The sequence below is a fragment of the Haliotis rubra genome, unplaced genomic scaffold (assembly GCF_003918875.1).
Source record: "Haliotis rubra isolate DU_JTF1 unplaced genomic scaffold, ASM391887v1 Scf326, whole genome shotgun sequence".
NCBI classification, from domain to species: Eukaryota; Metazoa; Mollusca; class Gastropoda; order Lepetellida; family Haliotidae; genus Haliotis; species Haliotis rubra.
In genome coordinates, this window is record NW_025766998.1 from 764,621 (window position 1) to 790,249 (window position 25,629).

Below are 25,629 nucleotides of genomic sequence, written 5' to 3' on the forward strand. Positions count from 1 at the left end.
TGATGAGTGTAGCTTTAAAGAACAATCAAAGAAGTCAGATGTGTAAATGCTGATGTTAACAACATGGCTGCAGATCATCTGGCACTATATTCCTAATGGGGTGGTTGACTTAGGTTTTGTATTAATACACAGTTTCTTACTTACATATTTGAGTGAGTTGTGGCACTATATTCCTACTGGGGTGGTTGACTTAGGTTTTGTATTCATACACAGTTCTTAACTTACATATTTGAGTGAGTTGTGGCACTATATTCCTACTGGGGTGGTTGACTTAGGTTTTGTATTAATACACAGTTTCTTACTTACATATTTGAGTGAGTTGTGGCACTATATTCCTACTGGGGTGGTTGACTTAGGTTTTGTATTCATACACAGTTCTTAACTTACATATTTGAGTGAGTTGTGGCACTATATTCCTAATGGGGTGGTTGACTTAGGTTTTGTATTCATACACAGTTTCTTACTTACATATTTGAGTGAGTTGTGGCACTATATTCCTACTGGGGTGGTTGACTTAGGTTTTGTATTCATACACAGTTTCTTAACTTACATATTTGAGTGAGTTGTGGCACTATATTCCCAATTTGGGTGGTTGACTTAGGTTTTGTATTCATACACAGTTTCTTAACTTACATATTTGAGTGAGTTGTGGCACTATATTCCTAATGGGGTGGTTGACTTAGGTCTTGTATTCATACACAGTTTCTTAACTTACATATTTGAGTGAGTTGTGGCACTATATTCCTACTGGGTGTGGTTGACTTGGGTTTTGTATTCATACACAGTTTCTTAACTTACATATTTGAGTGAGTTGTGGCACAATATTCCTACTGGTGTGGTTGACTTAGGTTTTGTATTCATACACAGTTCTTAACTTACATATTTGAGTGAGTTGTGGCACTATATTCCTAATAGGGTGGTAAAATATCCGTTGGCTCTATCCTGCCAAGAACACTATCCACTGTATGATAGTAATTACTATTTATATAGGGGTGGTGGGGGTAGCCTAGTGGTTAATGCGTTTGTCAAGACCCGGGTTCGATTCCCCCAATGTGTGAAGCCCATTTCTGGTGTCCCCGCCGTGATATTGCTGGAATATTGCTAAAAGCGGCGTAACCCTCACTCGCTCACTCACTAGTGTTTTGAATGTACGGACGTATTCAACATGTTGGAGTACTTGTTCTTCATTTTTTCTTTTATCACATGCGTCTACTCTAGTGACAGCATGACTAATGACAGTATGTTAGTAACGATTGCCCTGAATCAATATTGTACTTGAGTAACCCTCTACACAATGTCAGGACTGCACCGCTACAAGTACAGTGGTCTCTTGCTAATGCCACAGTCAGGTGTACTCCTGCTTGGACAGCTGTCTGATTATGTCTGAACCAGACAATCCAGTGCTTGCCAGCCTGATTAACATCCCATGCTGGGGGGTACAAAGATGGGCTATACAATATACATACAAAACATTGTATTTACAGGGTCCCTTATGAGACCCTCTGTGGCAGAAGTAGATCATGGCCTCCTTTTGATCTGTGACAGAAGTAGATCAGGGTCTCCTTTTGAGACAATCTGTGACAGAATTAGATCAGGGTCTCCTTTTGAGACATTCTGTGACAGAAGTAGATCAGGGTCTCCTTTTGATCTGTGACAGTAGATCAGGGTCTCCTTTTGAGACCATCTGTGACAGAAGTAGATCAGGGCCTCCTTTTGATCTGTGACAGAAGTAGATAAAGGTCTCCTTTTGAGACAATCTGTGACAGAATTAGATCAGGGTCTCCTTTTGAGACAATCTGTGACAGAAATAGATCAGGGTCTCCTTTTGAGACAATCTGTGACAGAAGTAGATCAGGGTCTTATGCCGTTTTTTCAAATTCTGTTGGTTTTTTTGTTCGACAAATTAAAATCAGCAGGGAAGTCGAACTGACATCTCAGGTCATGTTGTGTCGTCTCAGCAGGGCCCCACATCCTCGCCCTGTCTGCAAGCTGAGATTTTGTCTGTCTCGTGTAAACCACACGTAAATGCCGCTGCAACTTTGTAAGCCGAAAACTAACACATCACATGATCGGTGGATGTTCCCGCAGTGCGCATAGCGTGCATAAGTGCAGCGCTGCACGTACACCATGACATATTCATAAAAAATGTATATTTATTGATGTGTGTATATGTCTGGTTAAGTGAGGTCAAGAAGTAGAGAAGTGGAAATATAAAAACTATATTTCCAAGTTTTATGCAAGAATATTTTTTGAACAATCAGACTTATTAGAAAACAAAGTATGCCTCGAAAAATTAAATCCCGGAAGAGACAAACATTTGGTCCCACAAAATTATCCTCAAAAACCATTTACAATCTTTTTTAGTTTTGGTAATAAAAAAAATAAAAATTATTCTCCAATGTTTTCAAGTTTTGAAAGAATTAAAAGGAACAAATTTTATGTTGTAGCTAATTTTAGCAATTTTAATCCAAGTAAAATTTACATACTTTGTGACACATTTCAGCAGTGTTCTTGTTATAAGCACAACATGTCAGAGATACCTGTGTTGTGGAGACACCGTGACTCTGTATTTCAACTTCTTCAAACTAACCTTTCATGTCGGTTAAGTTGTCCCAGTGATAGCCATTTTTTGGTCAACATCCTGCAGGTACCCGGATTTAGTTGAGGCATAAATAGGAAGTTGTGTTGACGTGTGTATTCAGTTTACTCGGTGTAGGAAGTGGTGAAGTCAGACTGCGATTGTGGTGACGAGTTGAGAGGGTTGCCCTATCGTGTTACTGTGTGATTGTCAGTGGACATTTCCTAGTTGTAAGTTGATCATATCTTTATGACTCCATATCTTTATGGGATTCAACTGGGGTTTTCACGGTCTTTGAGGAAATATTTTTTCTTTTAATATGAAGATAATGCATACATTGTGTGTGGTAATGAAATGATCAGATAATGTAAATATGTGTTAGCTTTAAGTGTACATTTATATGGATGAATACACTTGTATAATTGTTTAAGAAAAACATTTCTGATGTATTCTGAACTAGTATTCTAAATCAACCAGAATATGTTATTTTCAGAATGGTGTATTTAATTTGATGTATGAAAAGTTTATTTTGTCTTTAAATCTTTTAATTATTTTGTAACCTTTTGTAAGAACTGGATCTTGGTTCGCCGTCTTGTCTTCGACACCAGAAGTTGCTATGATATATAGGAGCAGTATGCGAAATTTAAGCTGGTCCTATGGTCTCAGGCTACTAAGAATTCATTGGGACTACTAAATGATAATTTTCAGTGGTCCTGGTGGCCAGTGAATTTTGTATTGATAGTTAAGTAAATCTATGAATGTTATTTTGGACCAGTGAAGTACTGACAGGACCACTAATTGTTGTCCACTCACTGGTCACTCCTGTGGTCAAGTGGGAAATTTTGAAAGGTTTCTTTCCCTGTAGGAGCAGAGTGGCCTTTGGACAAGTCAGGTATCTGAGATTTGTCGGGTTGAACCAGTTCCCCTGATTATGTTGCTAGGTTCGTCAGCACCATACCTGTGCTGTCGAGTTTCACTTAAGCCAGAAACATATGAGACCTGCGTCACTTAAACCTTTACTTTAACACAGGCCTGACGATCTGGGATATTGCTGGGATACAGTTCAAAATGGTGTTCAACGCAACTAAGTTACTGACAATATGAATAAATGTAAAATAATACTTGGAATTATTTCTGGAACAGCTTTGTTAATTCTCTAAAAATTTGGATATGTGAGCTAGTAGGATCACAAAGGATAAAATGCTTAGGCCAGACCAATTTTATTTCTTGTATTACGGATTTTAGTCCTCGGAAAACCTAAAGGCAGGAGGGAATTTTTGTTTAAAAATCACCAGTCAAAGCAAAGTCCCAACTGAGTTTCCATGTTAACTCTTTTGGTTTGTTTATATGAACTAAACGTAAGTTGAGTGAGTTAAGCCTTCACACTGATTTCAAGAGTATTTCCCTTATATCACATTAACATTAGGATTTTATTTTTTGAGCGTGGAAAATTGATTTTTATTTTTTTAATTATTCTTGAAAAAAATGACCGGCGGATCCGTAAAACAAGAAATAATATTGGTCTGGCCTTATCTGATATTTAGCTTATATACTCTCTACATACCTGACATACATAATGCTTTCCTGATGACTGACAATGTATCATGAAATATATATTAAATTGAATCAGATAGCATGAATGCTTGAGAATGTGAACCCGATGGATGTTGCCGTCTGAGTGAACATGGTGTTGAGGATATACAGGTATCTCTTCACCCAGGTGTTCTGTCTCCAACATATGCCAGTGTAGCCTCACCTCCACATGTTGGCTCAAACCTAGTCTGTCATGCGGACCCTGAAGCAAATATATTCAAGAAAGCCCACACAAGTCTAGAATATGTGGCAAGTCTAGATAAATGAAGAAAGTCTCAGGGCTCCTTTTCATTATGTTTTATTTTTTTTACTATGAATTTTATTTTCTGTAAAATATGTTCATTTCAGAGTCTAGTTGTTAGTCTAGCTGAAACCATTTAATGTGTTTGTTAGATGTAATATTAGGCCTAATTCTTCTCACTCTTCAAGCGAGGTTGTACGACTCATGGGATCGGGTGGTCAGGCTTGCTGACTTGGTTGACACATGTCATCGTACCCCATTTGCCTAGACTGATGCTCATGCTGTTGGTCACTGGATTGTCTGGTCCAGACTCTATTATTTACAAACCACCGCCATATAGCTGGAATTTTGCAGCATAAAACAACGAACGAACAAACTAACCAAAATCATGGTCTCACTGTTGAACTTGTATGACGAGCAAACAAGCTGATTGAATCACACACCACCATGCTGACTCAGCTGTTCATATAGATGGAACAGACAGGACTATCTTCAGCAATGTATTTCCAGTTGTCCACATTTTTCAGCAACACTGAAATATAATTTCATGATGCTGATAGTCTTACATGACAGTGGTCAATGTTCTGCACTTGTTAAGAGCAGTACACTGGCTCAGTGGATATAGTGTGTGTCAAAATCCAGGTTTGATTCCCTGCAATCTACAATATGCTAGGTCAGATTTATCGCCCTATGTTATGGGTCTGCTGTTCAATGTTTAATGTCCCTCACTCACTAACTGCCATAGGACATGAATACTGGAATATACTTCAAAAGGCAAATCATGGTGCTTGTCCGTTAGTCTGTTAGATAGTATCCCCAGTTGTCATCCAGATAGTACCACAAGTTCTCATTCAGATAGTACCACCAGTTGTCATCCAGGTAGTACCACCAGTTGTCATCCAGATAGTACCACCAGTTTTCATCCAGGTAGTACCACCAGTTGTCATCCAGATAGTACCACCAGTTGTCATCCAGATAGTACCACAAGTTCTCATCCAGATAGTACTACCAGTTGTCATCCGGGTAGTACCACCAGTTGTCATCCAAGTCATCCAGATAGTACCACCAGTTTTCATCCAGGTAGTACCACCAGTTGTCATCCAGGTAGTACCACCAGTTGTCATCCAGATAGTACCACAAGTTCTCATCCAGATAGTACCACCAGTTGTCATCCAGATAGTACCACAAGTTCTCATCCAGATAGTACTACCAGTTGTCATCCGGGTAGTACCACCAGTTGTCATCCGGGTAGTACCACCAGTTGTCATCCAGATCATCCAGATAGTACCACCAGTTGTCATCCGGGTAGTACCACCAGTTGTCATCCGGGTAGTACCACCAGTTGTCATCCAGATCATCCAGGTAGTACCACCAGTTGTCATCCGGGTAGTACCACCAGTTGTCATCCAGATCATCCAGGTAGTACCACCAGTTGTCATCAGGTAGTACCACCAGTTGTCCAGATCATCCAGATAGTACCACCAGTTGTCATCCGGGTAGTACCACCAGTTGTCATCCAGATCATCCAGATAGTACCACCAGTTGTCATCCGGGTAGTACCACCAGTTGTCATCCAGATCATCCAGGTAGTACCACCAGTTGTCATCCGGGTAGTACCACCAGTTGTCATCCAGATCATCCAGGTAGTACCACCAGTTGTCATCCGGGTAGTACCACCAGTTGTCATCCAGATAACATTGTGTCTTGACTGTAGGACACCACATACCACAAACTCACTGTATTTGATAATGTTCATCAGGACTGGACAATCGACTCATCTACCATGTTTCACAATACTTTATACCATGAAGCCTCTCGTAGCTCAAGCTCTTCAACTTTCCTGACATAAAATCCTGTTAGTTGTTTCACTTAACGTTAGTATTGGAAATATGTTTCCATTTTTAGAGTCTCTACTAAAATGCTTTGAAGTTCACAGTCATCTCAGCTGCTGTAGTGATCGTTCTTCTCATGCTGTTTTTAAAACCGACCTGCTCCATGAAACCCTGAGATTATGTATAGCCTATACCCTTTGCCAAGTGGAAGTTGGCTTTGGGCCTGAGTGTAATTTGTAGTGCTGGCTATCGAAGGATCATAGAGATTGATTATTGACAAATAGAATAATAAACCTATTGACTATCATGCTTAGTTTACCCGTGAAGAACAACGAGGACAGTTCTACGGACATACAACTTCTTTCATATAATATGAGCGATGTTTCGGTGTAGCTACTAACACCGTTATCAAGCAAATGATCATCATTTGCTTGATAATGGTGTTAGTAGCTACACTGAAACGTCGCTCATATTATATTAAAGAAGTTGTATCATCATTTGCTTGATAACGGTGTTAGTAGCTACACCGAAACGTCGCTCATATTATATTAAAGAAGTTGTATATCATTTGCTTGATAACGGTGTTAGTAGCTACACCGAAACGTCGCTCATATTATATTAAAGAAGTTGTATATCCATAGAACTCTCCTCGTTGTTCATCACACCAACTTCTAAATGCCACTCAAACAAGTTTTACCCGTGAAGATACGGGTCAGAATTGAACTTCAGTAACCCATGCTTGTCGTAAGGGGGGACCAACAGGATCGGGTGGTCAGGCTCACTGACTTGGTTGACACGTCATCGTATCCCAATTGCATATATCGATGTTCATGCTGTTGATCCCTGGATTGTCTGGTCCAGACTCGATTATTTACAGACAGGCACCATATCACTGGAATATTGCTGAGTGTGGCTTAAAACTAAACTCACTCACTCATGCTTAGTTTCAAAATCTGACGGAAATTGAGACTTGTAAGATTGGTTGTCTGCCCAGATATCACTGTCAGTAGAATACATCCATCAGGTTTGCAGTTATTTCAAATTCTCACAGGACAAACTAAATAAAGGGCACTCAGTCCACGCCTTACAACCTCCAGCCTTCAAGAACATCCATCGCCTAGAGACGTTTGATAAACTGAGTCCATTGTGGAGTATGTAAGGTCAGAGGTTAAGGGTCAAGGTCATTATGTTCATTAAGGCCGTATTTCAAATAAAACTGAATAGATCATATTGACTGATATTGAAATAGCCACTTCTGTCACTTCAGCAAGCGTTCAATAGGATAATGGCAACATTCTGTGTGTTGTCTATAATGCCCAGCTGGCGTTCTGCCTTAGGTGAATGTTACAACATGGTCAGCCCTTCTGTAAGCTGTTAGTGCAGCAGTGTAGCACAATGTTGTTTAAATCATATTTTGGATAATGCTTTATTAAATTATACGGTTTTGATATTTTCCCTTTTTATGGAACATCTGTCATGAGAGGTAAGCTTGTTTTTGTTTTCCTGTGTTGTTGATATTGAACTTTGTACTTCATTGTGTCGGTGAGCAGTGGTTTCACTGACTGTCACATAAACTATGAACATGGAACCCAACTTATTGTGGTGTAAACATATTGAAATGTTTGTGCTGAAGTCCATGGTTTGGGATGATTTGTCATTACAGCAATGTTAGATCATGGGGATTGTGTACAGTGACATTGGACATGTCTGAATTCTTAAGGTTATGACAGTATGTGGTTTATTAACAATTTGTTGACGGTATACAGCTGGTGTCAGATTTGAGTCCGTTTATGTCTGTGTTGGGGAAAAGGTCATGGTTTTGTACCCATGTTCTGTCCCTTCACATTTCCGCCTTGCTCTTTCACATGTCCAATTTGCCCTTCACATTTCTCTTTGTCCGTCTTCATATTTCCATATTGCCCTTCACATGTCCATTGTGCCCTTTCACTTGTTCTGATTTGTCCCTTCACATCTCTCAATGCCCTTTCACATTTTTGTACCGCTACTTCCTGTTCATTCCTTCACATGCCAATGTTAAACTTGTTACAGATGAAAGAAGTACACAGTTTACAATTTTCAGAATTTTTAAAGAATTTTATGAGACTGAAAGTTATAGTTTATCAAAGGCTCACTTCAAAGTTTACATTTTGACATCACTTATTCAACAATATACTTTAATATTACATTCAATGCAATGATGTAAATGTTCGCATCAAAGCCTCCTATTAGTCCATCATCAGTTGAAGTGAAGTCACCTCTGCACGACACACCATTAATCAGACAGTATTAATTAAAACTGGGACGTAGTAAAATTCTGATTTAAGAATTTCAACGGAGATTTGGGTCCTGATATCAACCTCTAAATAGGTGTAGCAAATCCCTGAAATATGTCAAGTAAGCCAGCTCTATAAATACAGCTATGATTATAAGAATCATTTCGCGAACCTTAATGACAGTCAGTGGCAGTCTCTGTGACCTTGACCTTGACCTTGCTTTAGAGGTACAATACCTTGACTGCTGGCAGGTCCAGGGAGCCCATGACCATGTCTGTCATGTCATGACCTGCAACAACATTTACTCGTGCAAACCCTGGTCCGGATGTGACAACCCGCACGTATCCATGCCGATGTTGGCGCAGTAGCAGACGGCATGTTTGTCAGAGCTTTATGCACATAGTTGCAGCGGATGCCCATGTACAAACAACTTCTTCATGTTCATGTTGCTGTCTTCGCCATGACATCAAAGTTAGAGCACCTCGTTTGGTTCAGTCTTACACAGGTGAAGTGGGGGTTTGTGGGAAACGGGTCAGACATTTTTGTCTTATCGGACGTCTAAATTTGGATGAGTTGGCCTCCACGACTGCTGAGTTTGTTTGCTCTATAATGACAGGCTGTAAATAATTAAGTTTGGTCCAGACAATCCAGTGATTTATATCACTGGGATAAGATAACATGTATCAACCAAGACAGTGAACGTGACAACCAAGTCCATAAACTCAAGAAGTGTTGCCTTCAGATGATATTGATCCGTGGCCACAATGCCCAGAGTGACTAGACAGATGATCAAAAAAAGACCAACTCACTTGTGACATTAATAGCTCTATCTCAGCACAGAATCACGAGGTAGCCTAATGGTTAAAGTGTTCACTCTTTGCATGGAACATGGGTTTGTTTCTCCACGTACCTACAGTGCTCGATGGCATATTTTAGGGTCTTCTTCCATGGTATCACTAGAGGGGCGGTGGGGTAGCCTAGTGGTTAAAGCTTTCGCTCGTCACGCCGAAGACCCAGGTTCGAATCCCCACATGGGTACATTGTGTGAAGCTCATTTCTGGTGTCCCCCGCCATGATATTGCAGGAATATTGCTAAAAGTGGCTTAAAACCAAACTCACTGACTCACTCACTCACAGTGGCCAGGAGCATACAGGGGTGGAAATAACCCATTGCCCGATGCCCGAGTCCAGTGTTTTTTTCTGTCGGGCAAGCAAATTTGTATATCACACTGTACCGGTGTCCAGTTGACTTTCCAATATTAATTATGTTGTGTAATTAAAAAATCAACAAGAAAATGGCCAGTATAGTGGAAAAATATCAGGGCAAGTGATTTTACATGTGCCACTGTGCGGAGCACACCAGCAATTTTAAAGTTATTTACACCCCTGAGCATATCTCACTCCACCACTTTCTTATTCTGTGGAGGTGCTGGGATAGCCTAATGGTTACAGCGTTTGCTCATCACACTGAAGGCCCGAGTTCTATACCCACACGGGTACAATGTGTGAAGCCCATTTCTGGTGTCCCATGCGATAATATTGCTGGAATATTGATGAAAAAGCAGCATAAAACCATACTCACTCACTCACTATTCTGTGATGGTGTGATCTTTGACTGGTGGTTTGTCTGAACCAAGGTGTTTCAGTGATCAAGTAATTCACATGTTACAGTTGAGGCATTAACAGTTGAAATAGGATTGTATTGTGTGGTTTGGGGCTGTATTGTGTTGTGTAAGGATGGGTAGGGTAGGGTTGTATGCGTTGGGTTGGATGGGGTGGGGTTGGGTTGGATGGGGTTGGGTTGGATGGGGTGGGGTTGATTGAGATGTGTACATTAGTGTTGTTTGTGTTGCAGAGTTTACAGTGTGTTTGAAGTGAATATTCCGAAGAATTTTTTTTCTCCAGCAGCCCCAGCTTCAAATTTTAAACCCAACTATACTGGACAAAAATAGTTAGGGATATATGTAAATTTTGAAATCATTAATAATGATCTATTTATTCATTGACACACTGATAAAATATCAATCATAAAAATACCAATATCTCTAACTTATTTTGTCTTGTATATAACCCAGTTTTTCTCTAGTTACATCTGGACCAGACAATCCAGTGACTGACATAACATGACAAAATATATTTGACAATTATGTTTGTCAGTTTGCTTGCCCAAGGCACTTCGAATCCTATAGAAATCCCTGTTGATATACTTTACTGTGAGGGGCGGTGGGGGAGTCTAGTGGTTAAAGCGTTCGCTTGTCATGCTGAAGACCCAGGTTCAATTCCCCACATGGCTCAAATGTGTGAAGCCCATTTCAGGTGTCCCCCGCCGTGATGTTGCTGGAATATTGCTAAAAGCGGCGTAAAACCAAACTCAGTCAGTCTAGTTAGAGCAGGGGTTGTGATGTAAGAACATTTTAAAGCGGGGATTATGGGTACAAGTTGATTCAGTTTCCGGTTTCTGTCGGAATGATATATCTCCTCTGCCACAATATTTTGTTTCACACTTGTTGACAGAAGCCTTGTTTATAAGACGGACATGTCCTGATGTCCCTGTGTATGAACAGTAAATAATAGCACAGGTTGTTTTTACCTCGTCACATTCCCATGTTTACCAATACATGAATCAGCCATTTACACAAGGAACTACTGTTGACTTGCATGCTAGAGCTGCTGTTGTCAGCTTTCGTAAACACTCAATTACAGGTTGTTTTTCATTAATATTAAAGTCATACATCTTGGACTTGAAATGTCCTTGAGCATGCCAAGGTCATGAATTATTATATTTAGCTTAGTTGACATTATTTACATATTGAGATCAATCTTGAAGAACACAAATATAAAAGTCTGAAGTGTCTTTTTTATCTTTTTATCCCACACAACAGCCAGGATAATCGAAACATCACGTGAACAAAGAAGTAAATATTGTCTGGCCTTGGAAGACATGAAATCTTTTCTTCCATATTTTTCTGTTTCACCTTCCTGTCTAAATTAGCAAGTTACACAACTTTGTTGAGCAAAAGACAGAATTATATGATAAAGTATTTTTTTATTTTGAATATCAACATGTCACTTTCTTGTCACCGAAAACCTTATATGGAAATAGTCATTTCCGTATTGTTGAAATGTTTGCTACCATTTTTAATACAATGTTAATATACACTCTTGTGGTGATTGCTTTCATTTATTTCTGAAAATGTGGGTGTGAAGATATGTTAATCTTGTGAAAATATTCTGCTTTGTCTTAAATATATAAAATGGGAATTTACAAGATGCAGTTGTTTGAAACAACCAGACAACATGCACGTACACATTCTCCTGTTATTTTCCTGAAGACTACCTGCAAACCAGCTACCACAACAGTAGCTGTACATGGAGTTAGTTGTGGGAATTTCTCAGAAGTATTTATGTCCCTGCTCTCTTTCACTTTAAACTTATCTGGTGAAATGTAAGTAGAAGTTTGTTTTTGAAGTTGTATTGAAATTGATCAAAAGAAGATAAAAACCACCAATATTTTCATGTGCCAATAGTAAATCTCGCATGCGGCGGATGTGCTATATTCTTCCATTTTTTGCTGTTCTTTAACTTTTTTGAGTAGTATATTATTCAGTGATATTGTTTAATAAGTAATCATTTAAAAGGGACACAGTACTTTTGAGAAAAGCCCGTTGAAAGGTTGTGGGTTTTATTTTATGATTATGACAAATCTGCTATAGGACTTCAGTGCACTTATCTCTGGGTGTACGTGCAGACTGTCAGATTATATTTTCATACAGGTCTGTTGAAACAGATGGCTGTCATTCGTGACCTCATGTGATGAGAACTGTTTCCTGATAATGTTTTTCAGTTTAGAATCTATTTCAAACCATTGAAAATTTGTTCTATGAGTGTGAATAGAAAATACTCAGAGTATGTATGATGCAAAATCATTAAAATATACATTCAAAGTTATTCATCCATAATATATATGATATTTCAGACTATTTGTTTACTGATCAACATCAAGTGTATTCACAAACAGCTTTTAAAGCCATGGTTAATTGAATTGTAATAAGTTACAGTTTTACGACTCAGTCAGTGAATAACAGCCTTTTGTGGATAAAGCACCTGACCCTTTTACGTCTCTGTTTTACCCAAGCTTCTTTTGTTTGTTTTGGTGATGGTAGTTTTCTTTCATTGGCAGGGCCAGCCTCCTAGCTCCCCCCACTGGCAAAAATGGACTGTTCCCGGCTGGGAAGCCGGTCTCTCTCTGATCAATAGCAGTTTGGTAAAAGGCTCGTTCCAATATGGAGATCTGTGGTTGGGATCACGGTCAGAGGATGGACAAAGGGACCTACGCTCTTGTCCCTCCGGCTTGGGATACAATATCGGAATTATACAAACAAGTCATCAAGTTTGTCAGTCATTTTCCCTTCAAAAAACGCCTGGTGCTGTATTTTGTGTTCCGTGGAACCAGTGTGAAGGTTGACCTGGGAGATGGTGAGTATTTGTTGTATAACCTACATACATCCTTCACAGGGTTTCACACCTATCTCACCACCCCTGTCATCGGGGTCAGACGTGCAGCAAACATGAAATCTTCATCACAACATCTGCGCTTAATTGTCATGCAAATATGAATCGAAAGCTTGACACATTACAGAAGTCAGAGTGCAGTGATACATTTTCTTATCCTGTGGCAGTCATTTTGGAAACCTGACACCCAATAAACCCCTGATTAGCAACCTTGCAGATGGATTAGTGATGTAACACAGTGATTAGTAATTAATTATCAGCATAATGCAATCTATGTTGTTGTAGCTTTATCAAATATGCATGATAATTATGGGGCCATGTTAGAATTATTATGCATGTGATATATTGATAAACTTGACATTTAATCAATAAAAACAGTTATTTAACAGTGATTTTATTAATTTGACATGTTTTCTGTTGTAAACACTGAGGTCAATATAACGCCAAAGACAGACAGGAATTTAAGCTATTTTTAGTAACATCCTCCAAGAACCAAAATATTGCTTCCGAGTCTTGGATGTCATGCCTCATATGTAAACATCTACATTCTTGGTGTTAAATGACTTATGTCACTCGCTTCTGAATAACTGATGGTTAAATTGTCTTTCCATAATCCTTGTTATCGGAATACTGGATACAAATTCCTTTGCCACACTCATGACCTTTTCAATGTTAAATGCTTCGAAAACAAGGGTCGAAATATCTTTGATGTTTTCATGTTTTGGAATTGGAAAGCTATGGGTCCTTATTCCCCAGTTGGTGGTTAATTAATTAATTAAGGTAAGGAAGCAGGAAGATCTTGCATGGAATGTCACTTAGGCAGGCAATGACCTTTGCCTTCAGGGATGGGATGGGAGGAAATGTTAGAAATGGCTCTTCAGTGATAAGCGTCAGAGATTCACTAGAATTTTGGCTTTAATTCTATTTTCTTGATACTTTGTGATTTGTTGTCATCAAGATAATAACCTTGGCTGAATGTTTATTTTTGTATGAGAATGTCTGTGATGTTTATATATGTTGTTTCAGAAAATGTTGTTTGATGATGTCATTGTTTCATGTGAGATGGAGTTGACCTAGTTGACTAATGCACAGGTGCTTGTTGATACTACACACAGTGATGTGACAATAACACTCATTCTGTGGCAATGCATTTTTGTTGGATCATTCGACCATGTTTTATGTGCACGGTCACACAATGAAAAATTTGGCATTTGGAATTTATGATTTTAGGGCTAGTATGTTTTTCAGCATGATATTGCTTATACTAACACTGGCAGTAATATCTAGCATATATTTGAGGGGATATTGATGAGGGACATTAATATCTGAAGCATCTATTTGAGGGATATATTGAAGACATTAATATCTACCATATATTTGAGGGATATTGAAGACATTAATATCTACCATATATTTGAGGGATATTGAAGACATTAATATCTACCATCTATTTGAGGGATATTGAAGACATTAATATCTACCATATATTTGAGGGATATTGAAGACATTAATATCTACCATCTATTTGAGGGATATTGAAGACATTAATATCTACCATATATTTGAGGGATATTGAAGACATTAATATCTACCATATATTTGAGGGATATTGAAGACATTAATATCTACCATATATTTGAGGGATATTGAAGACATTAATATCTACCATCTATTTGAGGGATATTGAAGACATTAATATCTACCATATATTTGAGGGATATTGAAGACATTAATATCTACCATCTATTTGAGGGATATTGAAGACATTAATATCTACCATATATTTGTAAAAATGTTTGTGAATGCTGATGGTTTCAAAGTAAATTTCACAATGCCAACATTCAGAATATTACAGTTATTATCAGCATGGTAAAGTGTTCATGCTACAGTTTTGTAAGTCGGCCTTACTGCAGTGGGTAGCCTAGTGGTTAAGGCGTTTGTTCATCCTGATGAAGATCCGGGTTCAATTCCCCACATAAGTAAAATGTTGTAAGCGCATTTCTGGTGTCCTCAGCCATGATATAACTGGAATATTGCTGAATGGTGTAAAACTCTAATAACACACTCACTTAAAGTATGGGAATTACTATTGTTTAAGATTGCCCTGGACCAGACAAACCAGTGATCACAGTCCATTCCATTGGTGGGTAATGAGACATGATAACCAAATTTACAGATCCTGGTGGGGAGTCTGGGTTGGAATTGGTCCTCAGAATGTCTGCATGTCTGTCAAGGCAGGATATATACGTGTGTGTGTGTGTGGGTGCGTGCATGCTGTATCAGTGAGTGTTATCACATATGTGTGATAATCGTGTGTCTATGAGTGATCAAAATACAGCAGTTGATATTGTTTTATTCCACACTAGTCTGTAGAAAGTCAACAACAACATGAAGTGGCAGACAGGATGAGTAATGGTTAACACTGTCAGGGTTTGAGAACGTGCAGTCTGCCTACATCTAATAATACTTCAAAACAAATATTATTCATAAAGAGCCAGGTATTCTGTTAATTAATTGGAAAACAGATCCTGGTATTCTGCCTGAAAGTTCCAAATCTGGAAAATAGAACTCTGACATTCTGTCCAATAATTCCAAGGAAATACATATGATAAGGATCATTATGGTTGTCAGGGAAAATAGACTGTCACACTGACTAAATGTCATCCTGTTATTTAGATACCGTGCCAAGATAATGCTAGGTAGGAAGTGAGATGATATATCCTGTCCCGGAAATAGAATTCAGCTCTCAATATAATCTGTGCATCTCAGCGTATTGTTCTTTCAAAACAGTTCCAAATAACTGTTCAGTTGGCCAAAGTTAATTTGACAGCTTGAGTAGAAAGATTTTGGTGAAATTTGTCAGTAAGTTCTGAGACAAATTTATGTTTGACAGACATTTATTAATCTATATTCAATTAATTGACATGACCTAATTGATATTGTTTGTTTAGATGAGACAAGAATTATTAAACCCAATCGAAGTCGCCCAAATTTATTCCTATAATATAAACGCACCTAATTTGACCCCAAAATCTGAGTACACCGTCCTTTTTTCCAGTAAGATTTATTGTCATTGATTGGAGGGGCGGTGGGGTAGCCTAATGGTTACAGCGTTGGCTCGTCACGCCGAAGACCCGGGTTCGAATCCCCACATGGGCACAATGTGTGAAGCCCATTTCTGGTGTCCCCCGCCGTGATGTTGCTGGAATATTGCTAAAAGCGGCGGCGTAAAACCAAACTCAGTCAGTCAGTCAGTCATTGATTGGAATCACTATTGAATGCGAGGAGAGTGTGAAGCTTTGACAAGTAGGTCAACATCATTACAAAGTTGGCTTTTATGTACATGTACTTGCATATATTAGGCTTATATTGGTCGGGTTAAGCACCTCTTCATCGTAAACATGTCAGTTGCAACATCCCCTACTTCTGTCATATGAACAGCTAACGAGAATTATGGGTTTAGAAGTGACACCTTGTACTTTATGAAGAAATGAATACCTTTGTTGGTCATATAGATGGCACTGGTGACAGTTCCATGTAACTGATTGTTGTGTTGTACCTTTGTTTGAGCTATATACCAGCCTTGTAATGAGAGAGGACTATCAAGTTTGGTTGATGCTGCACATGGCATTATTCAGGTATGTGATGGTGATATTGGGTGGTGGGGCTCAGTTTTTGGTTGCTGCAGCAGTACACATAGTCTCTCGTACAGACCCTGAAGCAAATATATCCAAGAAAGCCCACGCAAGTCTAGAAAATGTGGCAAGTCTAGATTTCCACAGCTGAATGAAGAAAGTCTCAGGGTTCCTTTTCATTATATATATATTTTTTTTTACTCTGAACATTTTTTTTCAGTAAAATATGTTCATTTCAGAGTCTAGATGTTAGTCTACAGTACACACTTAAGTGAGTGAGTGAGTTTGGTTTTATACGACTTTTAGCACTATTCCAGCAATATCACAGCGGGGGACACCAGAAATGTGCTTCCCACATTTGAGCCATGTGGGGAATCGAACCTGGGTCTTTGGCATGATAAGCGAACGCTTTAACCACTAGGCTCCCCACCGCCCCTCACAGTAAAGTACATCAACAGGGGTTTCTATAGGATTCGAAGTCCCTTGGGCAAGCAAACTGACAAACATAATTGTCAAATATATTTTGTCATGTTATGTCAATCATTGGATTGTCTGGTCCAGATGTGATAATTTACGTTCAGCTGTCATATACCTGGAATATTGATGAGTGTGGCGAGAATGTATGGAAAAGGGTGGGGGGAGAATGTATGGAATAGACAGGATGGGGGAAATGTACAAACTGGGGAGAATGTATGGAATAGACAGGATGGGGGAGGGAGAATGTATGGAATAGTAGACAGGATGGGGAGTATGGAATAGACAGGATGGGGAGAATGTATGGAATAGACAGGATGGGGGAGTACATGCGGGGAAGGGAAGAAATGGAAATCTTTTGGTTTCCACTGAACTGTATTATCAGTCATGTACTACTGCTTTAATGTCTATATCGTTTAGTTTTTAGATCTGTTTATAATCCAATTAATAAATGTTTTCTTTCTAACCAGTTTGATGGAACGTCTTGATAAGTGAAATGTATACATATCTACACCCTTTCAACCATTAATTATTTATGGATCATCAATATATTCTGAACTCTAGCAGATAAAAAACAATGAGATCCTTTTTCAAAGTGTTTGCATTGGTCGCTGTGGTCACGATGTTCAGATCGTATACTGCATGATGTTAATCTATTCTGAGCTCATCGCTGACATCAATTGCTATTTCCCACTGATCGTTAATTGAATTACCCAATAGATAAGGACAGGCAACTATTTCAGGAGGACAATTTACGATGCTGGAGGGTTTGTTACCTCTGTAATAATAATCTCAACGTACGATTTGTTCTCAGAACTGATGCATCTTTTCTAATATTAACATTGCTGTATCAGTGTGATGCTATTTTCCTCAAAACAGGCATCAAGTTCTGGGAGGACAATTAACCATGCTCAAGGGTTTGTTACCTCTAATAATAATTTAATCATAAAATTAGTTCTCAATACTGACGCATCTTTTGTAATATGAACATTGCTGTATCAGCATTATACTATTTTCCTCAAAGCTTTCATCAACCTTGCAGTATTACCTGGAGATGAAGGAGGGATTATTGGTTTTTGTTGATCGGAATGATGACTGCTGCTGATGTGTCTGGATGACTGCTTTATGATAAAATATTCTATTTGTAGAATGGAGTGGCCCTGTGTGTTCTGTATGATGTGTCTACAGGTGACTCGGGTAATCTAATAGAGTTGCTGTCATCATGATAGGTAGTCTGTGATGGAGGCCAGTACATACCGGTACATACTGATTTCTGTGTGGGATGAATTGATTACCTGTGCTCACGTCACAGACCTAATCTCCTAATTTAGCAAGCTGAAGATATATAATCCAACTTGATTGCTGATATATATTTGCCGCAACAGAAATAACGAGTCATTACTAAGTAATGAGGATGTTATGTGTTAAGGTTATAGCAATAATAAACTGACTGATGTTGAACAAACGACAATTTGTTTAGTGTTCCTCAGAGTGGTGTCTTCACTAATCTATAGTCTTTGAAAATATTTAATTTTGTTTAAAATAGACAACTCATTTAAATTGAAAAGAAGCCTCTGCTAATGGGAGATTCAGCACATGTGGAACATCTAGACAATACAGTTTGTCAGACAGACTAAGGAATGTTATCAGGCAGTATTTGTTGAGGAATAATAAACAAACAGATTGAAGCAATTTGAAGTCCTTTAGTTCTAAGATCAGTGTGTGGCCTTAAGTGCTAAGATCAGTGTGTGGCCTAAAGTGTTAAGATCAGTGTGTGGCCTTAAAGTGCTAAGGTCAGTGTGTGGCTTAAAGTGCTAAGGTCAGTATGTGGCCTTAAGTGTTAAGATCAGTGTGTGGCCTAAAGTGTTAAGATCAGTGTGTGGCCATAAGTGTTAAGATCAGTGTGTGGCCTTTAGTGTTAAGATCAGTGTGTGGCCTTAAGTGTTAAGATCAGTGTGTGGCCTTAAGTGTTAAGATCAGTGTGTGTCCTTAAGTGTTAAGGTCAGTGAGTGGCCTTATCTGTTAAGATCAGTGTGTGGCCTTAAGTGTTAAGATCAGTGTGTGGCCTTAAGTGTTAAGATCAGTGTGTGGCCTTAAGTGTTAAGATCAGTGTGTGGCCTTAAGTGTTAAGATCAGTGTGTGGCCTTAAGTGTTAAGATCAGTGTGTGGCCTTAAGTGCTAAGATCAGTGTGTGGCCTTAAGTGCTAAGATCAGTGTGTGGCCTTAAGTGCTAAGATCACTATGGCTTTTAGTAGTAAGATCAGCTTGAGGCCTCTAGTATAAATAGGTTTGGTTCTTGAGTTTTAAGATCTGTTTGAGGTAGATGGGTGGAAAAGTCTTCATCTGTCAGTCTTTCCGAGGATAAAATGCTCCTGATTATCATTTTGTATTGGGTTTATCTTAGAAATAAATACAGCTCGAGGAATAATGGCTGGACATTTTGGAATATTCTGTGTGTAATAGGACAGTGGTTGCCCAGTGAACTATAGAACTGTTCCATATGCATTTTGTCAAGCTCCATACATCAGGATACATTGTAGCAGTAGCAGTTTCTAAAATTACGATTCCAATAAAATGCTTTTCTTTATCATCAAAGCTGAAATGCAAACCACAAATGAGCTACAGAGAGAAACATGTCAGTTTGTGATGGGATGGGGGTCCATCTCTTTCAAAGTTTGGCCATGCAATCTTTTTGATTCTAATACATAGCAATTCCTATCTCACTTATCAACTTGTCCGTGAGTCCACACTAAAACTTTCACTGTAAGATGATAATAGGCACAGCGTCCTTGTTGTGATGTGCAATGTTTAACAAGTCACATTCACGACAACATGTGATAGCTATCTGTTATTTGTTCGATGTGAGACGTTAATTAACGAACCTGCCGATGTGATTGTAGCATCTGGATGTCACAGGTGTGATGTAAATGTAGCTGGATTTCATCACTTGTCCAGCAGTGTTAATTAAATGTTGAGAATTGTAACTTCCCTGGCAGATAGGTAGGAATACATTGGTTAAGGATGTCAGTGTCTTTCATGCCTGGGTGGTAGCCTAGTGGGTCAAGTGTTCGCTTGTTATGCCAAGATTTGATTCTGACTGACTGACTGACTGAATTTGGCTTTTACGCCGCTTTAAGCAATATTCCAGCAACATCACAGCAGGGGACACCAGAAATGGGCATCACAAATTGTACCCATGTGGAGATTCGAACCCGGGTCTTCGGCGTGACGAGCCAACGCTTTAACCGCTAGGCTACCCCACCGCCCCTTGATTCTGAATGTGTGGGATGTGTGTTGCTTACTCATTCTGTATAATGGGTTTGTTTGTACCAGAACTGGCAGTGAGGTTGTTGGCCCAGTTGGAAAGTGTTGCTTACTCCCACTATTAGATGGGTTTTGGTATCAAGTTTGTCTCAGTATATTTGTGGGTTTGTTCACACCATGAGATTGTTTGTTAGGCTGGAGCTAATGCACAGTATGATGTCTACCCCGATGGGACCCGTGAAGATCCGGGTAAAATAGGTCTTCATAAACCCATGCTTGCCACAAACAGCTGACTATGCTTGTCGTAAGAGGTGACTAACAGGATCGGGTGGTCAGACTCGCCGACTTGGTTGACACATGTCATCGGTTACCAATTGCGCAGATCGATGCTCATGCTGTTGATCACTGGATTGTCTGGTCCAGACTCGATTATTTACAGACCGCTACCATATAGCTGGAATATTGCTGAGTGCGGTGTAAAATTAAATTCACTCACTCACTCACTCTACCCCAATGGGCTAAATACTGCTTATTTTCACTACTAGATGGGTGTGTTTGTACCAAAGCTGAAACAGCATGGAGAGTTTTCGTATGGGCTACATGTTTCTCACTTCTACAATTTCATGGGTTTGTTGGCTTCAGGTTTTTCTCAGTATGTTAGGTGGTTCAGTTGTCCCATTGAAGACCTGGGTTTTATTTCACATGAAGGGGCAATTTAAGAATGTCTCTTCCAGCTTAAATGTACTGAATTGTGCTCAACACGAAGTGGTATCAGAGAGCCAAGCTGGAAACCCATGTAATGGAACAGCAATGCTCGACAATTATTTCTAAGGCGTAAAATGTCTCATTATCATATTGCAACAACATAATACTTCCTGTCCGGGATAATTAATATGATGGAGATATGCGCCTGCATGTAGGTCAACACGGCAGTATCACCAGGACTTGTGGCAGGACAAGGAGAGAGGATGTAGACTCAGCGACAGATCCGCCTCGGAAGGGTTGGGGGAGGTCATGGGGTTCCAACCCCCTTTGAAACTCCAGTCACTGGACATATAATGCACAGGAATCAAATAAAACAAAAAGTGAATCCTATTTGATCTGCACATATGCATTAAAACAGCTAACAAGAGAACAGGTTTATCTGTGTGCCATGCCCCCTGCTCACAGTTGTATCGAATGATGCTGTCATGTTGGCAAGTTAATGAATACGGCTGATTAACTCCTTGAATTCTGTAACCTTTACAATCTTTTAAGCAGTATCAAATTGAGTACAGGTACACTTTGGATTCAAGCGATAGATGGGGAGTTCATCTTCATAAAAAACCCAACCCAAGTTATGAATTCATACCCCTCCCTGTAATCAGAGACTATAGATATTATGTGGTCTTTGTTGTAATAATCGTAGAGTTTGTTGAGGGCTGGTTACTATCACAGCGCCACCTTCATTACCTCCCCTGGGGCGGTTGGGTAGCCTAATGGTTAAAGCGTTGGATCGTCACGCCGAAGACCCGGGTTCAAATCCCCACATGGGTACAATGTGTGAAGCCCATTGGTGTCCCCCCGCCGTGATGTTGCTGGAATATTGCTAAAAGCGGCGTAAAACCAAACTCAGTCAGTTAGTCAGTCATTACCTCCCCTGCCGATTAGTCCCCAGGGAGGTAATGACTGCAGATCTATCATAGTGGCCCTTTCTTGTCAACACCACCATTTTGCCATATCGTATTGACATACAGGAATTATATCCAGCCGGCAGCCACCATTTGACTTTCTGTATTTAGACCAGTTTTTTATCAGCCATAACTCCATTGCCAATTGTTGTATAACAAACATTGATTTTCTTTTCGTGCCCTTCCGTCAATTAATCATAACGACTTTGATCCTATTTGAAAGAGTAGTGATGTTTGATACAATCCAGTCATTTGTGCATTCAGTGGAATATAACTAATATCAGCTGTTTTGAAAAAGTTGATTATTAATATTTATCACAGTCTGTTTCCATGGTAACTGATTAGTTTGTTCATTGAGGAAATGCAGGGTTTCAACTACGGAAATCAACATCTTCATAAACAACACCAACATTCACGGATGACTATTAAAATACAATCTGTCCTGCAAGTCACTATGGCAACTAAACATTAGTTATGATCATATTTAGCTGATATTTAGAATTATGTCTATTTTCCAGTTCTTGGACAAATATCGGCCTCTGATAATGTACTGGAATCCATGTTGTGATCTTCTCTTAAAGAAATATGTTCCCTGGTTTACAGATGAGTCCGATCTTTACCTCTTTTAAGAAAAGGATTAAGATTAATTTTTCCAGTTTTGAATAAAGATATGTTTTGAATGTGCGTTTGTGTTCAAAATTAACAGAACATTGTTTAATAAATTACAGTACTCTTTCATGTGATTGATGACATCAACATATGTCAAGAATTATTAGGATGATAGTATCATATTGACATATTTTGTTAAAACAGTATGTATCCATGTATCTCATGTATCTTCTTTGAGTGGCATGTTTAGAAGTTGGTGAATCAGATAAGGAACAAACTTTATGGATGTACAACTTCTTTATTCGGAAGATGCGGCGTTTCTTGCTTGACAACGATACAAGAATCTGTATCGAAACGTCGCATCTTCCCGAATAAAGAAGTTGTTCATACATAAAGTTTGTTCCTTATCTATCTCATGTATCTCAACAAATTGTCAACAATATCCACCGAACAGGAATCAGATTGGTTGGTGTAACATACAGTGGTTACATGAGTCAATGTACTAGCATCGTTGAGTTGCCGTTCTAATGGGAAGCATCAAGTTGTCAAGTGTTTTGTCCAAGCTGCAGCTATAACAGATCCCGTCTCAGACAGATTTGGCGACACTGTCGACGCTGTCGATCTCCCCCAAAACCACTTCTTCCACACAGCCATGCCAGTAATTGTCAACTCTATGTTGTGGCCTTTAGTTAATGAGGAGCAGGAATAAAGTAGTCAATACAGGGACCATTGTCCATTGGCGCTATACTTTCTGATAATCTACAGACGATCTAAGTATTGATTACAGTGCTAGAATATACAGCTTGGGCTGTTTGCTCTTACCAACAAGATTCTTGCTTTATCAATACACCTGAATATAGAGTAAAAAGTGAAAAAACTGTTGCCCTTAGTTTGGTATCTTCTGGCTGGTGGTTGGTAAAGAGATTCTTTCCTCGATATGTCAAGATGATGCACTTTGCAGGCTCTGATAGCATTTGGTGGAGGACGGGGGAATAATTAGATTCAGGCAGAAGCCAACAGCACGATAACCATTCAGGTCAGCTTGTAACACCAATATGGCCTGGAAAATTTAATCACCTCTGTTGAAGCGTGAGCAATCCAAGAAAGAAGTTCCAATGTCTTCAACTTTAGAAAGCGTCCCTTCTATTATACCCTCAATAACATGTAACACCCTTAAAAGTCTTTGACTATCTTGTTCTTTTAGCAGGATTAGGAGGAGAGTAGCCAAGTTGTTATAGTGCTTGTTGTCACACCATAGCTCGAGTTTGATTCTCGTAATGGTGCCATGTATAGCACATTTGTGGTTGCCTGTAATATTGTTACAGTATAGGGACCGCAAGTAGGTCAGGGCACTTCGCAAGACCTTGCATTGTTTAGGACTTCTGGTGACAAACAACGTTTTATACCTTTTCGAATGATCTTGTGGTTGTCAGTTGACAATAAGGAACCAATAATCCTTGCAGGAATAACAAATTTCCGATCTAACCATCCCCAAATTAGCCAACTATTATGACTGTCGACAGGTGTGACAGCCAAGCTGTACACTTGGTCCAGTCTTGTAAAGTCATATATGGTGGTCGTGCAGTTGAAACCAGAACTGGTTCTTGAATATACGCTTGTCACCGAAAATCTGGTACCGGAAGTATTATTAGCAGGGCCCGTCTCGCATATTGCAAGTTAACGCACGTAAAGGAAGCCAGGAATCAACTTAGTACCAGAAGTAGCGCCTCACAAGACTAACAGGTCCTATATATTCATGAAGCAACAACTGACAACAGGGATCAAATTAGTGCCCAATTTGCATGCCATGGCACAGAAAATATTGAAATGGCATGGGTGAAATACTTTCAATGTGCCCTGGTGGCACAACTAACATTATAAAAATAATTCTCACTATGATTCATTAGATACAACAACTGATAAGATCCAAGATATTTTTATGGATTAAACTTCTTTTTAATTTCTCTCACGACGTTTGAGATTATTCCAGGTCCCTTCATCTTTCACCTGATGAAGGGACCTGGAATGGTCTCAAAAACTGATCGTGGAGAGAAATTAAAAAGAAGTTTAATCCATAAAAATATCTTGGACATCAATGTACAACTTCTAAATGCCACTGAAAGACAACTGATAATATGTTACTTTAGTTGGAACATGTGTCGTTATTTCTGCGACTGTCACGATTCTGGATTTTTGGACATGAGAAATGTATGTTATCTGTACTGTTAGAAAAAGATTTACTTTGATCTGAAATGTTTTCAGTTTATTTCTGTCACATCTTTATGAATAATTAACAAAGGTTCCTGTAGATCTGTTGTTGTAATGATGTTAAGATGTTGTTTTCTATAAAATAAAAAACACACCAGAAACTAAATTTGTTCTCAGGCCATAACACACTGAACAGGTATTGATGGGAGTCTCTGCTGTCCTCACCATTGTGTTTTCTACAGCAATTTTCTCATCCAGTATCATTGATATTTCGCCCTAACAAAAATAAATTGGAGTCTGTGTTGCATGTTTATTGATATAATCCATTTATGTGATTATCAGTGCATGTTGCCTATGACATGAAGTGGCTGTTAATGTCAATATCAGCTGGAGGTTGTCAATAACATGTTGTTTATAGCATCTGGTACCAGATTGACACACTTGCAGGTGTGGTATAAGTGGTATATATCCTAGCAACTCTCAGCTGCTTGGCACCAAGGTGGATGGGATCTCACTGGGGGAGATGTTCCAGAGGATGTGTAGTTAATGGGTGTGAAATATGAGTTCATGTGTGTTGTATACAAGTTCCCATGTGTTGTATACAAGTTCATGTATGTTGTATACAAGTTCATGTGTTGTATACAAGTTCCCATGTGTTGTATACAAGTTCCCATGTGTTGTATACAAGTTCCCATGTGTTGTATACAAGTTCCCATGTGTTGTATACAAGTTCCCATGTT

The 25,629-nt window shown here is 39.1% G+C and overlaps 1 protein-coding gene across 1 annotated transcript in view; it reads left to right on the forward strand.

Moving 5' to 3' along the window:
* The window catches only part of LOC124283964, a 71,468-nt gene that overhangs the window by 8,795 nt on the left and 37,044 nt on the right, over positions 1-25,629 (forward strand). The window contains 1 exon segment of the mRNA XM_046720014.1: positions 12,698-12,993. Within this exon segment, the coding sequence (XP_046575970.1) occupies positions 12,801-12,993 (193 nt within the window). The 5' untranslated portion in view covers positions 12,698-12,800.